At 46.5% G+C, this 18,320-nt stretch overlaps 1 protein-coding gene across 8 annotated transcripts in view; it reads right to left on the reverse strand.

Annotated features, from left to right (window-relative positions):
• Positions 1 to 18,320, reverse strand: part of Lar (tyrosine-protein phosphatase Lar) — a 208,231-nt gene that overhangs the window by 25,089 nt on the left and 164,822 nt on the right. For all 8 annotated transcript variants that reach the window (XM_076623429.1, XM_076623428.1, XM_033331200.2 and 5 more), the window contains one exon: positions 9,837 to 10,019. In XM_076623429.1, coding sequence (XP_076479544.1) covers positions 9,837 to 10,019 — 183 coding nt within the window. The remainder of the gene's footprint in view (positions 1 to 9,836; positions 10,020 to 18,320) is intronic.

The raw sequence follows: 18,320 nt of genomic DNA on the forward strand, positions 1-18,320 counted from the left end.
CAAGCCCCTTAGCACGATACCACGATGATGAACTGGCTGTTACGAGGCGTGTGATTATCTCCGTAGACGTCACTCCTTCGGTATAATTCAGCCCCCTCCCCCTTCAATCTCTCCGCTTTCTCCCTTGCCGCACTTCCTACCTTCCTCCCTACTCTCTCGATTTCCTTCTTTCGCCACGCCAACCCCCGTACTCGCAAAGTAAACACGACGGATCAACGAGCTTGTTTTCCATCCTTTCGACGCTCGTGTTTTCTCGTACGATAATCATAATTATCGGTAGTAATTAATGGCTGCTTCTAGAAAGAAGAACCGAGCGGACGGGCGACTTGCGCAAACAAATATCATCGTATAGGTAAGTGTCAAGATCCGCACACTTTTCGCATATTAATACACTCGTTGTAAGATTTGCAGGGACAAGTGTTTGCACGTATCGAGTGGAAAGAAGAGGATATGAGAAACCTGGCTTCTTCGAATCAGCCTATCTTCCAACGAAATAGAATGGTAGCCGAGTGCAGGTTTAAATATTTTCCTAGCAGGCCGACAGCCCTATGGATTTGTAAGGTTTCGTTGCAAACGTGACTTCGGTGACCAGAGAAAGCGAGTACACGAGCGAACGAATGAGAGAGAGAGAGAGAGAGAGAGAGAGAGAGAGAGAGAGAGAGTAAGACAGCGAGAGGAGGGGTCGAGGGTAGAAAACACTCCATCACGAGCCAGAAGCCAGGCAGTTTGATATCGCGTACGATCGGAATACGTAATCGAGCCTCATCTACAATTTCCAGCAAGTTGACCAGGAAGGAACGCGTGGTCATATTGTTATCCCATCCAGTCACGTGCAGGTTGTTAGCGTACTCGCGAAAAACTTAGATCGCTGCCAACGGCCGAATGCCGTGGCTCGTCTTTCGCCTTTGCTGCTTTCCCACGCGTTATCGCCGACAGTTCCGATCATTTTCACTTCGCGAAATTCTTCGATAGCTGAATGCCCTTTCCGTTCATCTTTCCTCCATTCGAAACTTTGAAATTTTGTTGGGAGAAAGTATTCGAACCATCATCGGGTTTACGATCGAGTTTGTCAGTTCGAAGAATCCTGTAAAATATATAAATTTATATTTGTAATTTTATTCGTATTTCTTTTACCGATTCTAGAACAAATTTTAAGCGAATTAAACGAGAAACCGCGTCCAGTATCTATATTTTGACGAGAACCTTTCGAGACATCGAGACCGCTTGTTTTTGAAGAACAGACGAAGCACGCAAAGAATAGATCGTGACTCCCATGATGACACCACCCAACGGTCGGTAGTTTTAAGCGTGATAACAGTTAGAAGGAATAACGTAGATACGACGAGGACGACGACGACGACGGCAACGACGACGACGACGACGACGACGACGACGACGACGAACAAGCTGGAAAGGCATTGGGCGTTAACGCAGCTACGGACATAACGTTAGCATCTTCTTGGCTCGCGATAAAACTCGATGACGTTCAGGCAGTGTACACGATCTATCTAGGTTTGCGTCGCGATAACGTCGACGCGCACGAAAGGGCTTTCACCGTGTAAAGAAGATGAAATTGAATAAAGATGAAAATCTATCTATACACTCTCGTCTCTTCACGCATATTCGTGTGCCGTTTTACGAGATTTCTACGCGACTCTTTGTGCCAACCCCCGTCGGAAACGTTTCAAGTCAGCCCGTTTTACTCGCGCCTGTCACTTACGTCGTTCTCAAACGACTGTTTGATCGCGAAAAAGTTCATTAGACGTCGGTTACACACACCGTGTGCGTGTACACGTTCATTCGTTTCGCAGTTTGCGGTGAAATTTACATCAAGCTAAATAAAGTATATAATAACGCAACGATAAATTCCATCTTAAATTCTCAACGAATCGACAAGGCGGCTGCCAAACAAAAAATTCTTCCGTCAAAAACGCGGAGACTTTTTTGACGAAACAATGACGCACGTTTCGTCTATCGGTACGAGCAAGGAAGGAACATTTTCTCTGGGTTGGTTCTCGGAAGCCCGGTTTCGCAGGCTGGGAATACGTCTCCACATAAATATGTACAAAAGATATCGCGATGTCGCGTCGCAAAACGTACAACGAGAGCGGAAGAGCAACGCGGCCGGAAACGTCGAAACTATTTGCGTGTGTTTACTCACCAATATTGAAATATCTTTCCTTATATTTAACATGAGCGCGACGAACGAAAAATATACGCAGGGTAGTAGGCAGTAACTCGTAGTTTATTCGGCGTCGCCTATTCTATCTGGTCTGCGTTCGATACAAACTTCCATAGCAATGACCGCTCTGGGCGAAGATACGACAGGCTAGAGAACGAATACAGATGGTACTTGATACGGGCGATGACTTGGAAAGACGAACGCGTTCGATTCGACCGGGACAGAAAGCAAACAGAAAATATGTTTACCTCGAAGGTATAGTATGAGCTGCGCTCTGTTTTCTCTTTGCTCTCTCTTGTTTCTGCGCGTCGAAGAAGAGACGAAGGAGAAGGAGGTCTGGCTGCTGTAATTCGCGAACGTTTTAATTGCTTTCATAATTATGCTTAGTCGCGGGGGTAGCACATCGACCGCGTAAAAAAGTCAATTATAATTATCGGAAAATATTCAGAGGCGAGAGAGGTCGGTTGAAGTGGAACGAAACGAATAAAGGGGAAGCGAGGTAATGGCTCGTAGTCGATGCTTTTCCAACGGTGCACGTTCGATTCGGTCAAAATACAAACAGAAAATATGTTTACACTAGAGCCACGGTTGCATTGGCGAGCCGCGCGCTCGTTTGCCCCCGTTTCTCCGATACGGAGAACCTTCTCCACCGATAGAAATATACTCTGCTGTTGCGTATTAATTATCATATTAATCGTCAAGTATCATCGATTTTAGTAACGTTCCATTTCCCTCGCGGCAGCCTCACGAACCTTGTTCCCGAGGCTTTTCGGCCTCTTCATTTTTAATGACTGACGAGAGGGAAACTGGAAACGTCGCCGGAAACAAACCGTTTCCTGTTTCTTCCCCTTATTCCTTAGTCTCCTTCCTCCTTCCCCTCTCTTTCTGCAAACGTTTCTCTATTTCGAGTTTCGCCGAAGGTTTGCTAGCGCAACGCATTAACGTTGGAATCTCGCTTTGCAAATATAAGAGAGAATGACGGCAGACGAGAAGATTATGCGGGCATGAAACGTCTTTCGCGAACATTCGAGGAGTTACGTCGTCTGGTAAATGCGTCGCGCCGGAAAGGAAATCGAATTACCCGTTGACGTTTCCGCCTCCTCTTTTTTGTCACTATATTTACCGCGCGTTCAAGGGGGAATTTAATCGAGGCCAAACATACCGACTCAGGGGTTGTCTCTCTTGAAATTAATATTTTTAACCCATTCGCTTTTCGGTCCTCTTACGGAATACGTCGTGCACGTTGTACGAAATGTTTTGGTATTTTTCTAGCAGCGTAACGAAACTCAAATACGTATGTATCGCGACTCTAGAAATTCCCAGCCATTTAGTACAAGTATATGTATACACAGTTACGGTTATGTACAGGTTGCGTTAATATTAGGACACAGTCTCTGCATTTGTTGCTTAGTAAGCGTTGCTCATTCCACGACGATACGGATCATTTGTCGTAGCTTGGAAATACGCGAACAATTGTTCGTTAACGAATAACGTTTAACTCGCACGATCGATCTTGAACGAAAAATGCGCGAAATTCGCGTAAATGCTTTTTATCTTTCGCCGTATGCTTATTTCAGTGCGTTGTGAGTTAGCCGATAACGAAAGAATTAATAGGATCCCGGCGTAATTAAAATTTGCTAAACCAGTGGAACCTATTCTTGTGAAAAATTTTCGCAGTTGGCGATCATCCAGGCGGTGAATTTTCGAAAGCGTCTCTACCTTTGGTCACGGATCCGGAGAGAAGGTAAGTATGTAAGCGGAAATAAGGTAAGTTAGACGATCCCCCTTGGCGTAGCCGACGGCGTCATAAGTCAACTCCCGTGGGGAAAGGCTGGTCTAATGGCTCTGGGGGAGGTTACCGAGCAGGGTCTGTCGTGTTTTCCTGCCGGCAGGAAAGGAGATCGTGGCTCTTTATAACCGCGTAACGCGTCGACAAAAGGCCGAGGAATAGAAGGAGAAGTGACACCGAGTGGACGAACACGCTCGGTGTATTCCATAGCGCCAGGTGCTAAGAAGAGAGCCGTTTCGGCGATGAACCCGTCTTGTGTTTCCATCTTTGCCCTTTTACCTCGGCAAACTTTCGTCCAACGATACTTCACGAACGTCGAGTAGAAACTGTAGTAAAGCATCTTTCTCTTTGCACCCACTTAAAAACTATCGCGTCGTTCGCTGCCGTTTTTACCTCCGCTCGTTAAGAACAATCCGACGAATGTATAAACGACGCGGTTCGTTCTACGTTGGTTGGTCCGCGTGCATGTTGGCTACGACGACCGTTAGGACGATTTTCATGGTTCCGGGTGCGGGGCACGCGCTTGCCTTTTCGCATTCTTACGTTATCGTTACGGACAATTACGGAAGTTTCGAAACGATCGGGATATTACGCCGGAATTAAGATGGAAATAGGCGAGATGCGGGGTGTAAGGGGCGCGAGGGGCGAAAGAAAGAAGGGAAGCAACAGAGCGAGCGAAGGAAGAACGAGAATCCCAAGGCAGGTGTTAAGAAGCGGCGTGGCGCGACGATAGCAGCTCCGGGCTTGTTTCGAAGTTCGAGCCCTGCTCATCAAGCCTCGCAGCTTTAATGCCGGAAATTTTACGAGTGTTGACGAAGCGTTAACTGCTGCCCTCTCGCGCTTTTGCTTCGCTCCGCTGTTGCCCTCACGGCTTTACGGCCGAGCACTGGAAAATATAATTTAACGATTCTCGATGCGTTAACTCAGCTCGTTCTCGGCTCTCTTCTCTGTACACGATTATTTCGCCCACTTCGCTGTCTTTCGCGGTGGTTTCAGCCGTTCTTGAACCGTGACACGCCAACATTCGATGCCGTATGACAAATCCAGTCGCCAGTCTTTCCATGAACGGTGACAAAGCTCGAATGAGATATTAAATTGGTTTACCTCACATGCCGGAGAATCCGCGTCGGTTTAATTCTCCTCAATTATCGTAAAGTGCTCGCCGTTCACCAAAGCGACCGTTATTTTAATACACCGCCGTCGCGTTGCTACCATGCTGTGTATAACTTTAATTAATTTGTCTCGTTTGCGCGATAAACGGAAATAGAGATTCGCGACCGCATTGTCCGAATGTAACGGGCTTTCTCTGCTTTCTTGTTCTATCCTATCCCATACCAAACCTTCTCCGCTTCGCGTCCTTTCCGCTCTTCGTTTCCTCGTCTTTTGTTTGCTTCGTCGCCAAGAATTTCGGAATTACGTTCCACCTGGGGCCGTTCGCCAAAGCACGCCTTTTTACCGCCACTTCATCGCGCTGTTGTCACAGACTTCGCACGGCAAACTATTCGAAACGGCCGGTACACGGAGTAGCCTTTACGGCGTTTACATCGAAATCCTGAAATCGTAAAATCCCTCGCGCGGCCAACCTTACACGTTTCAAGCACTTCGGTCGAGCGAATCCACAGATTCTGCTGGTACGGGGCCCTGAAAGTTGAATTAGGTTCGCGACAGATATCATATTGTCGGTATCCCGATAATAAAAGGAAGAGATAACAGCTCGATCGCTACGGAACGTCGATCGGTCAAACAATAGCGGTCTAGTTATATCGTATTATACGATTATATTTCTCTATTATTTACATCGTATCGATGTTTCTTCGTATTGGATCGTACTTTCGCTTGAAAAAAAAAAAATTAGATTTGTTTTTTGCTTTGACTTTGATAATTCTGCGAGTAAAAAGGTTAAGCTAGCAAGATTAAACCGAATATTAAACATTTTTTTCCTCCTCGACAGACACACATTTCAATTTCAGTTTTTTGAAAGTGAAGATTTTCATTCATTTTGCTGAAAATAATGGCACAGGGTATTACCGAAAATGATTGTCCATTAGAAAATTCATACGCGATACGCAGCTTTTCGAAATATAAGACGTCTCTCCCTTATTTATCGCGCTTATCTTACGCATTAACTTTGCTTGGCCTCGTACAAGAAAAGCGCAATAGAACGCGGTATACGATCGTTGGTGTCAGAATTTCTTTTTTCTCGACCATTGCACGGCACTTGGCGAAATTTAACTATATCGCCTGCAACGTCGAACGCTTCGGAGTTTCGAGTGCCACCGTTACTCTATAATAACCGAGGATGCTTTAATATTGTTAACGCGAATTGCGAATGTGGCTACGCTCGTAAATGAATGCAAACAATGGCACGGCAGACATGCAACAATGGCGATGTTAGAAACGTTCTGTTAAAATTTCAACGTTAACCTAATATACACGCTGACAATGGTAGCCGACGAAAATTAAATTTCTAGGAAATTTGAATAACGCGTGGTGCGAGACGCGCTAGGCGGCCGCGCTGCTGCTTTTTCTATGGCCGACTTTTTGAATGTCACGAAACCTTCGACGCGGTTACGTAGCTGCTAACGTACGACCGTTAAACACGTTACCATACATGACGCACGACCAACGCTTTGTCTCCTCTTGCTCCTTCTATCCGTCTTTTCCACGATTCTTCCTCGGCTCTACTACCACACGCGTCCGTCTTCTTCCTCTTCCGTCTATTTTCTTTTCGCGCAACTTGCCACATATACACGGATACGCGCGACAGTAAGTACATTGCCCTTGTCGTGTACTTTTTGTAATACATTAAGCCATATATCTTATGGGATATACGCGGAGACGGTGCCGTATGGCGATGGCTTCTAACGGTATTGACGGGGGTGGAGCTGCCGCGGATGGAAGACACGCGAATGACGTTAAGGGAGCTACTGGGCGAGCGAGCGAGTGACTGATGCGACTAGAGGGGAATGCTTTTCGCTTCGAGCTTGTCGTTTCTTCCTTCCCTTGCCTCTTTGTACCGATGCTCGCCTGTGTAAGCAGGTCTTCTTTCATTAAACGTAAAACGAAGCAGATAAAACTGTGAGGAAGTTCGGATAAAATAGAGATGGAACAACGAAACGATAACTCGGAGAACAACTCTGAGAACTTCGTCTCTCTCCCTCCCTCTCTCTCTCTCTCTCTGTATCCTCGTACTCCGCGCTAACCTTGCTACGTTCGTTGCATGATTCTCCATTTCTAACGAATATTCTCGCAAGGATACGATACGCGCGACTCTTTCTTCCAATTTACACTTCAGGTACAGTTTCTCTCAAAGTATCGAGAGTTCTTCCGTTTGTTGCAACAAGCATTCATCTTCCATGCTATTTCCTTACCGCGTTGCGTCTTACGCGTTAACACGTGCTTACGCGTATCCAGTTGTTTAACAATTTTGAAAACGACATCATCCTTCGAGACAGAATTTTCCTCTCCCTATTCCAGACTCTCCAGCTGCCACGCGTCTTGTCCGTAATCTATCGGGATCGCTAGAAGATAGTCCGGCAGTCGCATCCGATCGAATTTCCGTTCGAAGAAATTCCGTCGTGGCGAAGTCGCCTCGCGAGGATTCTAAGATGTCCGTGTGCGGGTTGTAAGCACGTGTTTCCACATAGGTGCAGACGGATACCGTGGTGGAGGCGTCGCGACGAGCACGCACGCACGCGATATTCCCGTTTATACGTGCCACGCATACGAGTCACGGATTGCCCGAATCGTAAGATCGACGCACGTGCGACCGACACGGTGCGCTACGATACAGCTCCGCTAACCCGTAGAAATAACGACAAAAGGAGAATAAAAGAGGAGAATTTGGAAGATATTCGAAACGACGAAGACGAATAAATTTCGCGTTAATCGCGAGAAGACGGGTTGGCCGATTCGACGCGATGGAAAATCGTCGAGTGGCCGGGTCGTTGGGAATTTTATGCAAGCGCCTGTACTCTCGGAACGCAGGCAGCGATGTAGGCAGCGACCAGCCAGATATATGCATAACGCGTGCACGTACACGTATCCGGGTGCGCGATACAGCCGAACGATACTAGCGTGTATGCAGCCAGCTTTCCTGCATCTAATGTATACTTTTCACGTCGCGGCAAACTGCGCCGGCCGTCGTAAAGATAGTCGGCCGAGTGCACGCCGGTATTACGTGACGTGCCGTTCGATAATGATACCGCCATTGCGATAAAAACAAAGTGAACGTTTTATATATACGCCGATATATACGTATACACGTGCGTATACGAGTGCGCGAGTCTCACATGGCTACTGGCGATGGAAAAATAATGATAATAGTTTACGTCGTGCGTTAGCTAAACAACTTTCGTATGTACAAGTTGCTCGTCCACTCGTCCGCTCGCGTTCATTTGCCCCCGTTATCGCGAATTATATTCGCGAATAGTCGCTTCTCGTCAACGCTCACGCGCGTAACGTTTCATTTTTTAGTCGCCACTCGATTACGTTTCCGTTTTTTATGGCCAGTGAGAAGGGACGAGAGAACCGCAGGATTTCCGAGACCACTCGTCTCGATCGCCGTTTAAAAGTTTTTACGGGCCACCTATCCACGCTTAAAATTAGTGGATGATCGCGGGAGAGATCGATCGCTTCAACGAGTAATCGTGTTGAGAGCGTAGCGAACGTTCGTAGTAGTATGGGTCGGTTTATGCACCGACATTAGTTATCGACTTGCCAGGCGCGAGTATACGCGGAACGCGTCACGAGTAGGTAACGAGCAGCTGACCGAATCACGGCCGCGTTCTCCTCGATTTTTTCAAGATTTTTTTATCGCACCGAGTAGCTATGTATATGCGTGACTGAAAGATGGAAATCTGTTTAACTGGCTGTGATAGAGAATCGCCAGCCTGTCCACGCATCGACGAGCGCGTTCGTTTCGAGGAATAATAAAATCTTAATGAAAAAAAAATATATATATATATATATGTCTCGCGCGTAACGCTTAACGTTTATGACACAGCGTTTCACCAAAGCCTGTTTGTTTCGTCTGGAAGCGGACCGATCGGACCGAACGATCGGTTCGATCGAGGAAAAAGTGTCGGATCTTTGGCAGTTTGATCGAAAACGTCAACGATATATGTAGATCGGCGCACGAACAGACACGAAGTGTACTTCGCGAGGAGAGCCGTGCAGAGCAGGTGTGCACTCTCGGCAAACGAGATGGATGTGCTGGATGTTCCCATATCGCGTGACCACTCGATCAACGCTACCGCGAGTTGACAGTGACTTACGCACTCTGGCACTCGACGAGATATGACACGCGCCATCGAGCTTCACCCTATTGTTACCTGTAGATCGCCGCCCAACATCTTCGATTCATCCGCTATCCAGATTTTTCTTCCACTCGATCTTTCGCTTTGTTCATTAGGTTTAGCTCCCCTTTAGAGTTCGTGCTAGTATCCACACCGGTTTCCTCGATAGCCTGGATCGTCACGAGATTTACTACACGTTTCACGTTCGCTAACGAGAAATTGAAATTCCCTCGAAATATTCACTTACTTTTAAATTAATATACCCGATACTAAAATCGAAAGAAATCTTAAATGTCAGCGTTAAGATACGCGGAGTACTTGGACGAACGTCAGTACCTTACTTTTCGAGAGTATCGGAGAAAGTAGCGAATTCGAGTTAACGCAACGTTCCAGACTGATCAAGACTTGCAGAAGTTTTGAGCTTCGAATTACGCCACCGCGTATATAATTCAGATTCGAGGCGATTCCAAGCATTTCGAATCTCCTTACAAGACACGCTGATAAATGGCTTCCGGTTTTTCTTGAGAACGCGCAAATTCGAACATTCGTAAAGAAGGAATTCACTTACCGGTATCCAAAACCGTGTAGCGTGGATTGGTCGTGTCGATAGGCAGCATGTCCCGTACCCAGGAAATGATCGGAGGCGGTGACCCAACAGCGGTGCAGAGGAGCACCGCGTTATGACCCATTTCGACCACCTTCGTCGTCGGTGCTTGAGATATTAACGGGAAACCGTTCGGCAATTTCTCGGCTGTAACAATCGAACGGTCTCGCGTTATTGTAAATCAGCGATCCCAGTGCTATTTATTTAACACGATCAAGAACAGACGCGGGTGCACGCAGTTTCCTAGCCTCTAGGAGAATCTGTGGCGCCCGGTATGCCGCGGTCAGTCCCGCGGGATCGAAAGTTAGGGAAAGCTATTGGAACTGCGAGGATATCCCATTCCAGTTTCCATTTCTATTTCCCAGTACAGGAAACAGAGGTTTCGTCTTCTCGAAGACGGTGCAGCGATACCGGTAGATGCGACCGGATATACCGGTGTCCGAGTGTTCGAGAATAGAATCAGAATTCAATATACCGGAAAAAGTTCGTAAAACGATTTACAGGGAAGAAGAAGAGGAGGAAGGAGGAAAGGGGAGGGGGAGAAGGAGGAGAAACGGACAGGTCGGTCGATACCTCGAAATTTCTATTCTTGGACGTAGCGCGAAAGCCGATCGATTTATTCGCGTTTCTCGAGACAAGAAGAACGACGACGCGAGATTGGAGGCTGCTCGAAATATGCAGAGATAAAGATGAACGAACGCGGGGCGTCGTTGGCCAACTATGTTCCACCATCTGCGTTTGTATTCCACATTTAAAATGTGAGAAAGAGCGTAGACTATGTAACTATAAAATCGTAGTTTAATATCTCGCCGCATTTTAATTCCGCTAATTATTTTCTATGTTTTCATCGTTATAGAAATACATAAATACTTTTTAACTACGGATAATAAATCGTTATAGCATCGAATATTGTTTACGATATGTCGTTCGTTTACCGCAACAATAACTCGAAATGTGCGATGATTTTGTTGATATTTCGGTAGTATCTTGTGGTACATTACGACATGGGAAAATAAAAATTTGTTACCGGTACAACTAAAAGAGTGGAGATCTGTTGTTTCACCTATTGGATATTGTAAACCAGTACTAGGTACTAATACATTGAATGTTTCACGTGATGTTCTATGAATTATTCCTGCATATCGCGTTCTTTCATCTTCGATAATTTATAACGATCTCTCTCTCTCTCTCTCTCTCTCTCTCGATAATGACGATAACAGCAATGATAAATACTTAAACGATCGTAAAGAATAAAATTTTGAAAAGCATGGCTGGTCGTTGTTTCTTCTCACATCATAACAGCGGTAACGCGGCGGATCCCGCGTTGTTCGACACGTTGAATAAACTGGAAACATTCGTAGAAGTTAATTCGCTGTAAAGTCAATATTTGGCGGCGAAGTTGCAAGTTTTTTCGTTTCTTCCGCCGACGAGCCAGAAAATCAGGAGCAACGAAGCCGAAGGCTGACGTGTCGTTAGCCGGAGATGAGATTAATTCGACTTGTTTTGCGGTGAACGCGATAGAAGCCACATTTGCCTCGTTCTTCACGTAATTACGACGATACTGCGTTCATCCTTGGAGCGAACTCGTAGTTAAAGGTAAGTTGGAGGATGTTGCACTCGAAGTTTCGAACTACTTCGCGTAGGCCTGGTTCCATCTCAATGGGGCTTACGCGTCTCGAACCTCCTCGACAAATTTTTCTTCCCCTTTTTACCCTCTTCCCTTCTCGTTTCCTATATCCCATTTTTTAAATTAGACATCCGCCGATAATTGGGTCGCGTGGGATTAATTAAAAATCCGTTCTACTTTCGAACGAGGCTCCAATAACATCGTCATTAAGTCCAACAATCTTCGACGTTTCACTGATAATTATACAGACCGTGTTACTCGCAAAGTACTCTCGTCGTTCTTACCGCGTTTCCGTGGATTTCGTTTCGACGACCGACGATACAGAGACGAGACGTTGCCGCGTGTCGATTTGGCAAGAAGATCTCTTCGACGATTACGAGCTGACGCGTCTTGTCCCCGTAATTTTTCTTCCTCTCTCGTCACACTCGTTTCGTAGTATCGTGAAAACACGAGATTTTTCTCGTCCGTTATTAACAACGTACGTAACGTTCCGTGCATTTCTACAATTTTACATCTCCCATAAATGCATGTACACCCGCGGGCTATTAATATGCAAACGTTTCGCGAAAGAAAATACTCGGATCGGATAACATCGTATTATAGATTTCATACCTGGAGATAAACTGCACGTTATTGCAATTGAAAATATCTTACTATATTTTACTGTAAAAGTGACGCAGCTGTTATTTTAATTTCGAACGCGTATGTCATCTTTGCACGAAAGAGATCCTACTCAAAGAAGCGGATGTTTTCAGATTCGAGGATTATTAGTACAATTGCCGCGAACTGGGTGAAAGTTAGGAAAGAGCGGCGCGATCAAACTGTAATTACCATGACCGGGGCCCCGGGACGGTACTTTGTAAATCGTTCTTTTATAATCTCGTCAATTAAAAGAGCAATCGGAGCTCGAGCCAGCAGTCGGTCGTCGGTACGACTTTCGCCAACTTTGATCTAGTCGCCTGCTCTTATCGTAAATACGTAATAAGTCGGTAGAACCTGTTGGATCGCGTACGACCGTTCGCGTGTCGGTGAAACGAAGACCACGAGATTCTTCAGCATACACGCCTTTGTAACGTCTTTGTACTTTCTCGAGATTCTTGTCGACGTTGTTCACGAACAAGAAAGAGACGAAGAAAAACGAGAGATGCTTTGAATTCAACGCCAGTACCGACGCATATACAGATCGAAGAAAGGACCAGTCGGAATAGCGTTGGAGCTCTGTCGCGCGGAAAAGGAAGCTGACTCATATTCAAATTCTTAAAACCATCCTTAAAAGTGCGATGAACGCAACGTGGAGAAAGTCGATACAGGGAGTGGCAGCGTTCGCGACAAATCTCTGCGTAATTTTAAAGAAACGCGGCGTGAAAAGACGATTTCGCCCTACGGTTTCCGCCCCTGACACCTCGTTACGTTCGCACGAATCTCTTGCAGACTCGGTCGAACGAATGGCCGGTGTCCGCTTTGGTTCTTCCGCGAAATGTATTCCGCGAACGTGGTTGAAAGATTACGAAGGTGGCCGGTGCGACGGGATGCGACAACGCGCCGAGAGCCGAGAAAAGCTAGCAGGAATTTCGCTTGGTTCGCTCGGTAGCTCGGCTCCGTTAACGAGCGCGATTAAGGCGCGAGAATCGTTGGCACTTGGGTCGGGAAAGGTCGCTGCTCGGTTGGTGCACTCGAACCTTAGACGCGAGCAAGCCGGAAAAGTCGGTTGAATTCTGTCAGATTCAGCCGACTGTCGTGTCATCCAGCGGCGAAGAGCGCCGCTCCTCGTTCTTCGGGTACTTTCAGCGGATCTTCGTCCATTGTTTTCTTCGCCGGCGTGGTTTCTTTTGTCCTCGTTATCGTTCGAGTTATCCGGCAGGGCGGCGCCAATTATATCGGCGACCGTGAGCGGTGTTCACGGCCGACAATAGAAATCGCCCACAGACCTTCCCGCCCCTCGAATCGTCCGTATGCCGCGATGATTCGACCTCTCATTCTCTTCCGTTACCCTTTCCTTCGCGTTCCAGTCCGTGACAAACAATTTCTCTCTCTTCGCCACCGCTTTCACCGATTACCATCGACAATACGACCGCCACCGTGGACCGCGCGACAACGAGAACCTTCCTGCTAACGCCATTGCCTCTGTCGATTCGTGGATCGCCCCTTCTTGCCGAGTCCTCCGTAACCAGCTGTTTCCGATCCCGTGGCAAAAAAATACAACCGCGTCGCTCGACGAAAGAGTCTCGTTGCTTCCTTTCCTTCTCTCCCTTCTCGCGTCCGTTTCTTCCTTATCTCGCACAGAGTCATCATAGTCTCATCTCGTTACAGTGCTAACGACGATGTTGAAATACGGTTTTACGCGCCACCGTACCATCCTCTAGATGCTCGTAATCGGTAATGTCAGTGAGAATCGAGTGAAAAGCAAGAAGGGAAGAGAAAAGAATTTCCTCGTCGATAATTTCTATCGCTAACCGAAAATCAATTTCATCGTCGACGATATTGGATTGGCGACTAAGTGATCGCGGAATTTGTCATTAGGTGGTATTGACGAAATCAGCGATCGCTCAGTTACCGACCCAATAGTTTTTTGATAAGCAGAAAAAAAATGTCGTCGATGATGGTTACTGATAATAAAAAAAAAAAAAAAAATTCTGCGATGTACAACGGTTATCGATAACCAAAAACAAAGGGTCCCGTCATCGATAACGATTATTGGTACTTAAAAAAAAAAAAAAGAATTCCGGCATCCATACCGGTCACAAGTAATCAAAAACAATTTCGATCGTTTATAATCGTTATTCGTAACGAGAATACTGAAACTGACGTTGCGGTAACGTTAAAACTTAGTATCTTTTAGCTACTTTATTTGTCGACAAATTTCCGTTATATTTAACGATCTCTACCGCGTGTCTTCCGCTTAAACGAAAATACCTTTTTCAAAATTTCTGACTCGCGATCCTTCTTTTCGAAGATGATCGTTCTGTCTCTTTTTAAAACCATCTGTTGCTAACAACAACGTGAACGATCGCCGACGATATGACCGCCGCCATCGTTCCACGTTATCCTCGTAACGAGAACCTTCTCGCTAACGCCGTTGTCTCCGTCGATTCTCGGATTGCCCGTTTTTGCCGAGTTCTTCATCCTCTTGCCGTCTCAACGCAAAAATAATACAGCCGCGTCGTCGCTCGGTTTACCGAGTTTTCGATCAAAACCCGAGAAGAAAAACTCTCACTGCTTCTTTCCTCCTCCCCCTTCCTCCTCTTCTCCTAGATTCTTCTTTGCCTCGCTGCATCTATAGCGAAGAAATTGCAGAGTATGGAAATTCTCGCATCGAAGCGAAAAGAAGAGGAACAAGTTTCCACGACGTCCGAGGGATCGTCGGAAGACCGATCTGCCGGCTCCATCCGTTTACGCGAAGTCGCTTTAGATAACGACAAAGCGATGGATTTCCTAGGATATGGAGGAAGAATAAAGCACCGGGCGAAAGAAGCCAGTGGAAAAGAGACGAGCGCGGGGAAATGGGAGAATCAATTTAGAGCGCACTTTGTTTTATCGTTCTCATCGATTATATCGACACGAATCGTTATCTTATTGGTGTTATAACAGATTAATCAGCAACAGGTGAGCGTTGATTTAGCCGTTTTCAGCAAGCGTAACATATTTGTTGGAAATTTGTTGCAGACTCTAAGAGAAGGAAACGCGATTTCGCCATTGGAAGAACGACCAGCTCTTGCGGATCGTTCCGGCCTTCTAAATCGCCAACTAAATTCTAACAATACACCGAACCGATATAAGCGATAAATTTCGTCGATTAGACGGCCGTTCTGAAAGCTCGGTCGTGTCCGGTCGTGAACGAATCACGTTTCGCGATGAGAGACGAACCTTCGGTTCCCTGTGCAAATCCCTTCCGACGTGGTACGGAAATAATAACGAGCGGCCGCGCGTGCTACAGGCTCCCCGGGGAATTTAAAAATCGGTCGAAGAGCAGCGCGCATAAATAACGCTTAGGATCGAGCGAAAAAATAATACCCACTCGGTGGTCCAGTTCGCCGCATCTACATTTTGATGGGGGAACGTGACTGGCAGGACCGAGACTGGAGAGGAAAAATTCGAGACGATGCGATGGTACGGCGAGAATGAATGTAGCGGCCAGGCCGATCAGAAAATTTGCCCGCGTCGAAATCGATTAAGAGTCGGGTTTCCTATATTCGAAAGTTGGCTCGTTCGAAGCGCAGATATTTCACGAGTAAAATATTCAGGATAACTTTGCCGGGAAGCAAGATAGGTTTATGCGGTATCTTGGGAGCTTATCCCCGAGCAGCTTATCGAGGCGAAAGTCGACAACCTGGCGTGTACCGTTCGTTGGTTTCGCGACGTTCTCCAGCGTGTTTCCGCGCGATGAAAATCTTTCCGCCAGCTTTTCGGGCGAACACGCCATTCGGTGACAACCACGCACTTCCCTAAATCGCAATCTTCTCTGTCAGAAGCTGGAAAGAAGCAGAGAAAGAGAGAGAGACAGAGAGAGAGAGAGAGACAGAGAGAGAGAAAGCAAAGGCTGTGTTAGCGTTCGCTACCGACCGAAAAAGAAGCAGGGGAAGGTCCGAGTCATTCTGCCAATTTCCTTTCCGTAGAACTCCTTTTCTTTTCGTTCCTTTTCCTTCTTCTTCTCTTTGCTTTCTCTCCTACCCGCCGACGCGACGACCCGCCGGATTTCAACTTTCGTTCCCTATGGAGACGCGAACGGCCGCCCCGGACCACTCGACTGTTCCGAAACACTTGAAAACTTTCAATCGGAAACAACGCTGGGATTCTATATTGGCAAGAGCGAGCACCAGCGACGACGAGGACAACCACGTTCGTCGAGAGAACGTCTGGAAAATGTACGAACTACGCGTCCAATTGTACAATTTTCAGCTTGCAAGGATGAAACGCGTACGAACCTCTCGGCAATTATCGCTACGAATCGCGAACGATATGGAACGAAAGGAACAACGAATGTAAATCGACGAGTTAGAAAGTCGTGGGCTACGTATTACGTATAGACTTGCGTTTTGTAATTTTTCTCATTTTGCAATGCTCGCGTAATTCGTTAATTCGTAAGATGTTCGGAAACAACATTTTCCGCCCGATCTTAATTCACCGGTCAGGAGCTATAAGTCTAACGAATATGCTCGAAAGAACAGTTCGCAGACGGTAAAACGGACGTTTCTTTGTACGAGGGCAAACGGAATGGATGGCACGCGGTGGTAATGGTAATTACGCTGGACGAAACAGTGGCGCATCGCGGTACGCGAGCCTTGCTTTTTTGCCCAATGGTTCTTCTTTACCAGAGACGGCTACGTACTCTGGCGGAAGGAATTAAACTGGCATTTTTCAGAGGGGAACGTTCCCCCGGTTACGAGATTTCCGTCGCGGTCGTTCCGGCCTGGATCCGGCTTTAAAAGCTTTTGCACGACGATCGTGTCATCGGTCGATGGAAAATTTGCGATCGGCTGACGAGGCGGAAACAGGAATTAATACGTTGCTGTCGGGGCAGCGCGAAACGGAAGCTCAATAAGGAACGGGCCAATAAACTACACTGGTCAAAATCCGCCGTAAAAGTCCCGTGCAAGCGAGCTTTCATAATTCAATCGCACGCGGTGACGCAGCTGCACGGCCACGCTTCCGTCCTCGATGTACAAGGTGTCTCGTACAACGTAGCCTGCTGTCAATTCGAGAAGCGATTCTACGTGGGAAATTAAGCGAGAAACGTAGAATAACATTTTCTCGCGGAACCGTTCGTTTCCGATGAAATTAAACTTGTAGCCTTATCCAAACGCGCTTAAGCTGTATTTTCTTGAAAGCGAGATCCGAAACGGAAAAATTGCATTTCATAATTTTTCGCGTACTTTCGCACGTGGAACGATCCGCTGCCGAGTGTCTCTATAGTCGTGTTAATCGGTAATCGGTAATCGGCCGAGTCGAGAAATTGGAAAACTTGATTCTTCGACTGGAAAATGTTATTCCACGCAGCGCATTTATCTCTGCACGTGGAATCGCTCTCTGGCCGATGTTAGTATTACGCCAGGTTATACGGGTCACCCTGTATATGCATATGTAAATGTAGGCGCGTGTGTGTGTACGTACGTTTGGTAGAAGACGAATAGCACGTGTACGTGTACAGAGGACCGCCTTACGTCATTTCGAGAGAAATCGATCTATGGGAAATTGGCTGCGTTTGCGGAAAGAGAGGTACCTCGACCCAGCGACGAACACGTAAATCGCTGGAAAACGGAAGTGGACGAGAATACGTTTGGTGAAATTGGAAAATTAAATTCGATAGGAGGACAAGTAGAAAGCTCGAGACGATGTACTACTACCGGTCGATGATGCTATGCGCGTAAGAAGTGTTTCCCTTTGGCGGACTTTGTGAACTTGGCCGGGCTAACTCCCGCGGGATAAGTTTTTCTTCAAATTCCTAGCGTTCAAAGGGGAAAAATGAGAGAAACAGAATCGGGAAATCGAGAAATTAAAGTTATATTACAGAAGATCGGAAGAAAAATTGCTTCGTTTCGCGCGCCGCACAAATTTCTTCTTCTTCTTCTTCTTCTTCTTCTTCTTCTTCCACTTTGCTCGAGTTTACGTACGACGGAACCTATATCAAGCAGCGAGTTCAATTTTTGTTGTAGCCGTAGAAAATGATTAAACTCGCGACTTCGATCCCTCGTTAAAGCTTTCTAGAATGTTCTAACTTCATCGGAGTTTTAATTAACGAGTACAGACCGATGGAATTTTTTCCGCGAATCTCGCACGAGTGGCCAGAAAACGGGTATAACGGGGAACGGGTATAAAGAGAAAGC

Source organism: Bombus vancouverensis, chromosome 12, assembly GCF_051014615.1.
Source record: "Bombus vancouverensis nearcticus chromosome 12, iyBomVanc1_principal, whole genome shotgun sequence".
In the NCBI taxonomy this organism is placed as follows: Eukaryota; Metazoa; Arthropoda; class Insecta; order Hymenoptera; family Apidae; genus Bombus; species Bombus vancouverensis.